General features: G+C 48.8%; 1 protein-coding gene across 1 annotated transcript; it reads right to left on the reverse strand.

Annotated features, from left to right (window-relative positions):
- On the reverse strand, window positions 1–5946 carry Hoxc13 (homeobox C13). Its single transcript, XM_005353798.3, has 2 exons — window positions 5217–5946; window positions 1–257 (listed from the first exon to the last, which is right to left on the reverse strand). The coding sequence occupies exons 1-2, from the start codon at window positions 5944–5946 to the stop codon at window positions 1–3; spliced, it is 987 nt and encodes a 328-aa protein (XP_005353855.1).
- Between the last annotated feature and the right edge of the window lie 4622 nt (window positions 5947–10568).

The following is a 10568-nucleotide window of genomic DNA, read 5'->3' on the forward strand; positions in this document are numbered from 1 at the left end:
TCAGGTGGAGTGGAGATGAGGCGCCTTAGATTTGCTGACCACCTTCTTCTCCTTCACCCGCCGGTTCTGGAACCAGATGGTGACCTGGCGCTCTGAGAGGTTCGTGGTGGCTGAGATGCGCCGGCGCTTCTCTTTGGTGATGAACTTGCTGGCTGCGTACTCCTTTTCTAGCTCCTTCAGCTGCACCTTGGTGTAGGGCACGCGTTTCTTACGCCCGCGTCGGTAGCTGCTCACTTCAGGCTGTAGGGGAACCACATCTAGGCGAGTGGGAAGAGAGAAGGCAGGCAAGTGAGGTGGGTGGCCAGGGATCACCGGGATACAACTGGGCCGCCAGCTTGTACTGCTTGGTGAGGCGCCCTAATCCTAAGTACCTCCGTTGTTAGTAAGGCCACGAAGAAAATGAAGCCACTGGGTACCAGCCTCATTTTAGATACAAACTTTAAGGGAAGGGGGTTTAAAAACTCAGTAATCCGGGTAATATTTTAAGGCACTTAAAAAGAAAAAAAAATCAAAACAAATGCAAAAAATGTCACTAAAAATAAGCAGAAGATCTGTATTATTGATTTTTCCTATTGCCTCAGTCTCCACTATGGCTCTGCACACACCCTTTATTGGAAACCCTGGACCCTTCCTTAGATGGTAGCTCCAAGTCCTCTTTCTTCCTGGTCATGCTTCCTGGGAGTTTTAGTGTTCAGAAAATTCCTTCATCCAGTTAGCACAACAAGGCCCCTACACCCTATATTCTCCTCTTTGTGTGTTTGAGGAAAGCATGGCAGGCAGGGTATCAGCTACAGGGGCACAGACCATTAAGTGGGCCCTTAGGCCTGAGGGGTTAAAACCAAGAACTAGTCTAGCCTTGCACTATGGACCTGACTCACCAGTGTCCGAGAAGAAACTGTCAGATGATGCCAGGCTGCTTGGGGATCAGTCATTTGGAAATGCGGGCCGGTGCTGTGAACCATCTAATACCACCCAAGGGAGGGAGGTCCTGTCTCATGCAGGGAACCTCCCAAAAGAGGCAGTCAATACCCAAATCTCACCAAAAAGAACAAATTCGGTTTCAACTTTCTTTTTTCTGTTCTTCCAAGACTGAAAGAAATCTACACCCTGGTACCCTAGGCTTGTTTAGTTTCTTCAGGCTTGGAGCATCCACAGGAATTCAAAATAGTGTGTCAGGCTCTTAGCAGTGAGAGGAAGATTCTGTGAATAGTTCACCCTGACTTCAGGTGGACACTAATGACTGAGTATCTGGGTTTCCCCTTCATTCCTGTGGATCTTTGGAATTGTTAGACATGGCTCCAGCCTGAAGGCAGAGAGCTGAAGCATCCCACCTGCCCCCAAGCAGCTTCCCTACACTGCCTGCCATTCCTAGAGACCTCTCTCTCTCTCTCTCTCTCTCTCTCTCTCTCTCTCTCTCCCTCTCTCTCTCTCTCTCTGAGATTCATGGCCCACTATACAGAGAGGGGAAGTGGGGGGGGTTATAACTGAATGAAGAGAGAAATAAAGAGTCCAGGAAGAAAACGGGACAGGGGTTCCAATGATCTGCTCAGGATATTTTCATGGTGACAATTTCTCATAAAAATTACCTATTCAACTTATCAAATATTTCTCTGCCACTGTGCAAGCCATTTTTTAATATGAAAAAGAGCAACTTCAGTTTAGCAGGTATCATCTGTTAAAAGGGATTTAAAATTTAAAGGACGCATCTTCAGTTTGTTTTACTCTTATAGATGAAACCATGGTTAGAAAAACTGATGATTCTGGGACACGAATCAAAGTGAGGAGGATGAGTAGTGATGTCATGAGGATTTCTCCCCTAAGAACAGTTCTTAGTTGTATTTTATTAAACACATTTTGCAAGATCACAAACCAGAGGCTAAGAGTAGGGAAAAATGACTTAAATGACAGAACTAGAATCTAGGCTCTTCTGACTCTTCACATAAAGCCACAGTAAGAGTTCACATAGAAATGGAAACATGGCATATCCCGTTTGTTAAAGGGAAAAGTAAAATAAAGGTGGGTTTTTGTTCTTAAAAGAACCAGTTCATTGTTCCTGATTTTTTAAACTTCACTTTCTGTAGCTCCCTAAACATCAACTCTCAGTTTCTAATGAAATTTAATCAATACAACCCTAAAAACTCTGATTAAAAGGTAGACAACTGCTCTAAAATTTTATTATTATTATTATCATCACCATCATCAACATCATCATTATTTTCTGTATTGGATGTGAAGGATTGACTTCACCAAGTTTTTCTTGAGTCAAACAGAACAGCAGGTTAGCTTTGCCCCCTGGGGAAAACAGCTCCTGCCTTTCCTTCTCCAAGGAGCATCTCTCATTGTCTGCTGTTTTGGCTAGAGAGGAAGCGGGCTCTACAGATGTGAGAGCATCTGGTAGCTTAGACTTGGAGTTGTGTCTACATTGTGTAGAATGAGAACTTGGCTATTAGTGTTCCAATGTCCCCTGCCCTAGTGTTCTTCCAGATCACCTTCACCAACCAATTTGTACCTCGGAATCTAATCAGCGTCTATGAGAGCAAACAAGAAGGAAAACAATGTTATGTCATTGCTTTGTTTCGGGGCTGAGGGACTCCTATGTAGGGAGCCCAAAAGCCCGCCCCTCAGTAGGTTTTGAAATTTGAAGACTATGCTGCTCAGCTAGTGGTTCTTTTCAATCCAAATTCAAAGATTTTATCAGTACAGATTTTTAGTGTGGGCTTCAAAAACCCACTGTTTCTTTTCTTTTTTATCTATCTATCTATCTATCTCAGAACTGCCTCTCTTCTTTTTCTTTCTTCTTCTAGTTCTCTCCTGGAATTTCTGCCTTTTTCATGAAAAAAGAAAAGTGTCTACACTCACCACAGTGTGTGTGTGTGTGTGTGCGCGCACGCGCAGGGGCGCGCACATGCACACAGCAGAAGAGTAAAGCAGGGGTCTGTATAATTGGGAAAAAGAAGCCACAACTCCTGACAGTTCTAATTATCCAGATCTTTTTGAACAGTTGCCTCCATCTCCCACACCAGCCTAGTCTACCATAGGTGAGGTTTCTCAGAGCCAGAGGCAGTGATGAGAGACAGTGGTGTTTATGGCTAGATGTTGCGGAATGAACCACAATTACATAGACAGAGTTATCTGAAGATCTCACTACTTCTAAAAGACTTGTGTGGGTAGAAAGATGGAGGGTGTCTGAAGATAATTTCCTTTTCATCTGCCTCTCTCCTGTACCTCTCCAAGCCCTGAGATACACCAGCCAGAATCTATTTCTACAGGGGAGTGTGGGCTCAGAGCAGCAGAGACACACTAAGTTTTATATCCATTTTTCTGTTGTAATTTGCAAGTGTATTAAATCTCAATTGGGCTGTATGTTTTTATTTCAAAGATATCTTTCTTTAGGAGGCTGTGATACAAAATGTTTATTTTTAGCAGAGCCTTTTTTGTGTGTTGTTCTTGTTTCTGGGAATCTTTAAGATGTTTATTTGCTCAAAGATAATTCTGAGTTTCCCTCCAATGCTAACCCACTACACAACCCACAAAAGCCACAGCAGCTCCCTCTGCTACCTCTTCACTGGGAAGATGCTGCCTTTTGCTCTCTCTACAGTAAGCAGAGTAGGTACCAGCTTCTCGGGCAGCAGCTGAACTCTCCTCCAAGAAGCCTTCAGTTTCATGAGCTAGAGTGATGAAGGGAAGCCTATTTTCTACACTTGTATTATAGAATGTCTACATATGAAGATCTTATATAAATGTATCAGTCTGTGGTTCACAGTAATTAATAAAATTGTGTTGTATAAAAATCTTCTAGCTAATGCAGAAAAGATAGTGTGTGAGACCATTGTACCACAACCATCACCATCAATTCTAGCAGTCAGAAATGGGATGCCTTTGGTTGGTCTAGCTCTGGTATTGACTTGTGTTTTATTAAGTGACCTCATACTATTTATCAGAATGTTTTTGCTATATACTGTAGCATCATTCAGTTATTCTTCTCCATACACTTCTCCACCCAATCCCGGATGTAGAGGAATTTCACAGCCACCAAAGAGCTCTTTGGGCTGATCCAGCGAAAAATCCCTAGGCCTAGCATGTAAGGCTATGGGCTCCTTTGGCTCCTTCTGGGCACAGTGGGGAGATAGCTTTCGCTTCCCTAGACTCCTATCTCTGGAGTGTCAGAAGAGAGGACTCGCTCCTGAGCTTTATAGAGAGGGCACATCCAAAGGCTGGCTCTTTAGACCCCCTTCCCCCTCCAAACCCTTATTTCTCAGATCAGAGTGGAGCCCAAGGCTCCTGATGCTGTTTTGAGAGATCGGGCTGGTCTTTCTCCTCTGGGGAATGGAGGGAGTTACGGAATCTCTTTCATTTCAGAGACAACCTTAGTCAGAGAAACAGTACATAAGAGATTTCTTCTTGCATACACAGCCAGACAAGAGCCAGGCATCCCCAGCCAGAGGCCTGGACCCCAAGGGACCACAGCCCAGGCCTCTCCCACCTCTCATCTTAAGTCCAAAGGGAATCTAAGAATCTCTGTCCGGAATGTCAGTAACTAGCTCTTCATTTGGAGGACTTGGCAGTGCATTCACAGGATTTAAACTGTCTACAAGAGCCTCAAAGAAAAAATTGCATCTCAGGAGAGGATGCAACTCTTACACTCCCTGCTGCTCTTAAAGAACACCCATGATCAAGTTTAACAAGAAAGAAAGACATTGTACATTTCTATAAGCTCTGGTGAATTAGAATCCCATTTTAACGCTATAGTATCTGACGCCTGACATACCCTGAAAAATCGGCAACGTAAAGGTTCTTAGTCTCCTCAAACCCCCAATTAGTCATCGGGTTGAGGGTTTTGTTTTAAATTTCAAGGCAAGAGAGGCCCAACCCCAACCCATTCCTGGCTGCAAGCAGGTTTAGGGGCCAGGATCCCTGCGTGACGCTGGAGCGGGCAGTGGGGGAGGAGGTGACTAGCTCCCGACGGGAGCCTAGCCGGCGCTCGGGCGCCTCTGATTGCTTCACTCTCGACCCGGCAGCTCCGGGGAACGTGTCGGAGCAGATTTCTTCCCCAGCGCATTCCTCAGCACAGCTCGCCTGGCCGGCTCCTTCGACAGCCCAGCCGAGCCGGCGCGCCGGGGCCAGACGGCGGGGGTGGCTGGGGCGCGGAGCCGCGGGGCAAGCAGGGCGGGGAGGGGTCCCTGGCGGCGGCAGCGCCGCTCAGGTCCCTTCCTTACCTGGGAAGGGAGACTTCCAGAGGTGGGCGGACTGTGACTGCTCTTTGGAGCAGTACACCTGACTGTCCCAGCCATTGGAAAGAGCCCAGTGCTGGTAGCCTTCGACAGGGATGAGCGCGTCGTGACGCGGCTCCGGGTGCCCGCTGATCCCGGGCACCACCGACACGTCCAGGTAGCCGGGCATTGCCTGGTAGGAGCTGGCAAAGCTGGGGTAGAAGGCGAACTCCTTGGCCCTGGAGGACAGGTCGTCACCAGGCAGGGAGCCCGACGGCTCCGGGTATTTGTCACCCGGGTGGTAGGCGCAAGGCTTCTGCTGCAGGTTCACGTTGTGCGACAGGCGGCAGCCGTAGTAGCTGCCGCCGAATGGGTAACCATAACCCAGGGTGGCGCTGGACGAGGTAGGGGGCGCCGGCGGTGGGGCGCATTGGCGCGCCGCCTCCGGGGCTGGAATGTCCGTGTAGACGGCGCCTTGAGGGGCGCCCAGAGGAGCCGGCGGGCGGCCCAACACGGGGTGCGGGAGCAGGTCGCGGCAGTGGCTGGCTGGACAGCTGCCGCCCAGCCCGTCCATGCTCTGGGCTTTGCCGGGGCTCGCTCCGCTGCAGCCACCCCCCGCGCCGCCCGCGCCGCCGCCTCCCCCGCCGCCGCCGCTGCCGCTCTCCGGCGCGCTGTCCTCATAGACGTACATAAGGCTCTCCGGCCAGCGCGGGTGCAGGAGTAGCGAAGTCGTCATGACATGATCTGTTCCAGCTTTTTAAAAACTCCACTTGCCAGAGGCAGCGAGCTAAGGAGACACCTCGCTCCTTTTTTCCCTCCCTCATCCCTCCTCCCTTCCTTCTTCACCCCTCCCCTCTTCCTCCCGGTGCTTTCCCCTCCCTCATCGCATTCCCAATACGCATGCGGAGACACTTCATTAAGAAATCCGCCTGCTCCCGCCCTCCTCCTCTCCCTACGCCCCTGGTTCTCACGTGACCATAGCCACAGCACGTGACCCTAGGCCTGGGTCTCTTGGGGTTCCCACTCCGGGAGGTGGGGCGGGGCGGAAAGTAATGAGGACTTTTTTGATTGGCTCTCTGGAGAGAAAAAAGGAGAGGGTAAGAAGATTTAAAGGGACGGGACAACGCCCCCTAAGTAAGCCTTGTTAATGGAGGGGGGGGGGGCGGGCGGAGAGTCTGAATTTGGCCGACGCAAAGGGACCTAGGTGGTGCGCTGGAGAGACCGACCGGGATTCTCAAGCAGATGGCTTTGGCTACCGAAGTCTCTAAATTGGGGCTTGGAGCTGAGAATGGGGTTAAACCTGGAGTTTTAAAAATAACAATAAGCTAGAAACCAGGAAGGCTCCTGCGGTGGCAGGGTGCCCTTCAGCTCCCGGTGGACAAGACCGGTTCAGGCAGCCTTTGACGCTGACAGCAGAGTTTCAACGTCCGACCTTAGCCGCTTTCCCCAAGCTCCAGTTTGTCTGGGAAAAGGTTCCCTTTGGTACCAGACATGGTTGGGAGATGTGGTTTCCCCAAAAGCAGACTGTATCCCGGAATCGGGAGAGTAAAGCTAGGGGACACTCTCAGCAAGTGGTAGAGGAAGATAAAAAGGGGGAAAGGGAGGGGGCAGCAGGACAGATTGCTATTTCAGCACGCAAAAGAAATACTGACGTAAGAGTCTCCCACCCCAATGAAACAGTGAAGTGGATTCTGGCTGAGCAGAGGGAAAGCCCTGGGTAATTTCCAGAACCGGGTCTCTCTGGGTGAACAAAAGGAAATGTAGAAAGTGGGGAAGAACCTGCTGCCCTTTAGACCTCTGGCAGGTGCAGCTCTCGAGCACCCCAAACACCCAAGCATAAGGCTTCTCCACCCTTAGCGGCTTGGGCTGATGTGATGAACGCTGAGCCAGGCAGAGTTCAAGTCCAAGCAGCCTAATTCTCTCTCATTCCCACAAACTGCTTTCCCGATCTCTCCTCTCTTGTTCAGGGCAGAGTACTTAGATCTGAAACTGTCTTCTATTTGAAATAATTTGTACTGAAGGACAAATAATCACCAAGTTACTTATTTTTCTAACAGCCTTCCCCTTGCTTTCGACCCCCCACTGGTTAGGGAGTCACCCCTTCACAGACGGGCATCTCCAATGAATTGTGCCAAGTTCCCTTTCACACATACCCCTCCCCGAGGGGAAGAGGTAATAAAGAGCGGGAGAGCAGGAAAAAAATAATAATAAAAAGAGGGAGAGAGGGGCTGCTGGATCTTCCCTCATTCCTGCCTTTGCAGCAAGTTTTAAAGCCTGGATGCTGAGTGTGATGTTTACACAGGCTGCCAACAGTGAGCTCCTCCGAGGACAACCCACTAGACCCCTCAATTGGAGGCAAATGTTGGGGTCTGCCCCAAGATCCCTGGAGGAAGAAGATGGTCTCTGACGGTTGAGAGCTTTGGTGAATCAGGACAAGAAATGGACTTTTTACCGGTACGATTCTCATCCAGAAGTGTCTCCTCAGAGTTCTGAAGGCAAGCTGCATGCTGGCTAGCAGCAAAAAGAGAAATACAAAAGAAAGAGACTTGAAACCCAGGCAGGCCGGGCTTATCAGTGTAAAGGAAAATGAAGGCTGATCGATGAGAGCTAAGTCGCGGGTCTTTTAGGAGTCCACTGGGCTGGGAAACTGGCTACCCTGCTGCTGGAGTCCAAGGTCAAGGTAAAAAACCAGAACAAACAAGGCCTGGCCAAGTCTAGAATGGGTCTGGCCCCTTGTCTAAGGCTGGCTGAGAGGGGTGGGTGGCTAACAGGGTTAGGAAGTTTTTGTTTTTAAGTAGTGGGTAGTAGAGGTTGTTCCTTCTCTGATGAAGCGCAGCACCCCCATTGAGAACCGGGGAAGTGGGCCAAGCTGTGGGTGAGCAAAATGAAACAAAGGGCCTGGAGAAATCTTTCCATTCCTGGGGATCACTTTCTGGTGCAGGCGCAATACCAGGCCATTCTGATTACTAAAGGCTCTTCGCCCAGCCTTTGGGAGTAGAGGTCACCAGAGAAGGAAGAATCTAGGTGCAGGGAGGTCCCACAATAAATAAAATTAATGGTATGTTCTTTTCCAAGTTGATATAAGGGCATTAACTATCCCTATTGCAATGAGATATAGATTTAATTAACCCAGCAACTTTACAATTCCATTTATTAGGGGGGCACTATTCTGCCAAAATTTAGCGGAAGAAGATAGAGGAGAAAACAACGTCGGGTTCTTGGAGAGTACCAATTGAAGATGTAGTCCCCCAAAGTCACAAAGGGGAGTGGGAGACGTGTGTGTCCCCCCCCCCCCCCGCAGTCTAAGAACATCGAAAGAGGCTGGGAACACTTCACTCTCTTTAGAGAAGATCTTTAGAAGATGTTGGATCCCCAAAATCTTCGGTGCCTGTTCTCTGGGGCCCACAGGGATCACAGAAGGGAGTGGCACAGACAAGAGCCCGTGTGGTGTGTTCGTGGTGGAAAGTAAAGCCTTGCTGACTTCAAGCGTGGGGTCTGCTTTTCCCAACTCCCCTGGGGGGGAAAAGTGTATCTCGCTGTGATACACGTAAAATAAAATTAAACACTCCAGGAAAATACCGCATCACTGGAAAAGTAATTACATCGGTACTAGATCGGTGACCTAGAAAGCAGGGCTCTGTAACCTCAGGTTGAAAAGCTCACTCCCCACCATTTCGCTGCACTTCAGGAATAGTGTGGTGGGGAATGGGCCAGGATGAAGCTTAGAAGAAAAATGAGAAGGGATGGGGGCTTCTGGGTCTCCTCGAAGCTGCTAATGTGGGAGAAAAGATGGAATCATTTAAGAGTATTGAAGGAAAATGGAAAAGGGCCCTCTGCCTCCCTGGGAATCCCAACTTACTCTGGTCATTTTTCAGAGCAACAGCTGTGTGAACCATTCTCCCCTTAGTGTCCTCCAGTGAACCAAGTTTTCAGCTAAATTCGCCAATCTTATAAAGGATATACTTAATGTGCTTTTTCATTGTGTGTGTGTGTGTGTGCGCGCGTGCGCGTGTACAAGCAACACTCGCCTGTGGGTTCAGGGATGTAAGCAGATTTGTCTGTGCACTGTTTGCATGCATCTCTGTGGACACAGGCTGAATGTGTTCATGAAGACACAAGCTCTTTGTGGAAACCCTCTATCTACAAATAAAGATCTGATGTGTCTGCTTATTTGTTTGTATGCACACTCAGTCCATGAGCTTGTCCCATTCTACTTACAAAAGCTTCACTAAGGAAAACAGTAGGAAGGCAGAGAGCCAGGTAGTCCCTGTCTTTTGGGGGTAGGGCGGTGAGGGAGCCAAAAGACAAAATTAGAGCAACCTCACAGCCTCTGTAGGGAGAAGTATTACCACCCTACCACCCTACAGTTCCACGGGAGAGGCTGAGTGTAACTTGAATTCTAGGTTAGGGATGTGGATGGGAGAAATGGAGTCAATATATCTGCTGTTTGTATTCAGTGTCGAGATTTCTTCCTCTGGAAATTAGGCATAGGATGATTTTCTAATTTGCCCCCCCCTTTTTAGTTCCTCCATACTGGTAAGGAAGGGGAGTGCTTGAAACTCTGGAGTTCCTGCCCCCCACCTCTTTTATGGGAAAAATTCCAGTTTTAAAAAAAGAGGGGGTTGGTTGAAGCTGTGGGAGAACAAAGAGCCTCACCACCATGGGGTTTGGATTCTGGCCCAGATTTGGGACATTATAAGACTCACATAGTGTGTGTGTGTGTGTGTGTGTGTGTGTGTGTGTGTGTGTGTAGGGCGTTTTTCCTGTCCAGGGTCCTGGCTGCAGGATAGAAGAGATTTGATTTGTGGAGGATAGAAAACACAGGGTCTGACTATCTAGGCAAGAAAGGGATGTTTGAGATTAAAGAAAGAAGGCCCATGAGGGGCATCTATGAGTGTTTGCCAGGGGAGAGCCCACATTGGGAAGAGATTCCTGGTAGACTACAAAGAGCAATACTGATGCGCAAAGAAAGAAAAGTGGCTAAACTTGGTGCTCCTGTGCCCTCCTTGTTTCTTTTCTTTCTCCTTCTGGAAGGTCAGGGTAGCTAGATCCTAGGTCCAGAATCCCTCTGGAACCTACTCTCTCTTCTCTCTTCACCCTCAGAGCCTGGCCTCAGAGAAGGACCAGTGGGCCTTTTCTCCTTGCTTGGAAACTCAGCTGCCCTCTGGCATCCTCTGTCTAATTCTTCTAACCTCCTTTGGCCCCCAGCTTCAGGGGAGATGGGACCAAGTTTGTTCTTTGTTTAAGAATTTTACACTCTTTGACCCAAACTTGCCTTCATTAAGGCCCTTTTCAAATGGCAGAAAGATCTCCTTTCTGTCGTCTGACTGGGACTTGCAGTGTTGGTCTAGGCTTAGG

The sequence above is a fragment of the Microtus ochrogaster genome, chromosome 15 (assembly GCF_000317375.1).
Source record: "Microtus ochrogaster isolate Prairie Vole_2 chromosome 15, MicOch1.0, whole genome shotgun sequence".
Taxonomy (NCBI): Eukaryota; Metazoa; Chordata; class Mammalia; order Rodentia; family Cricetidae; genus Microtus; species Microtus ochrogaster.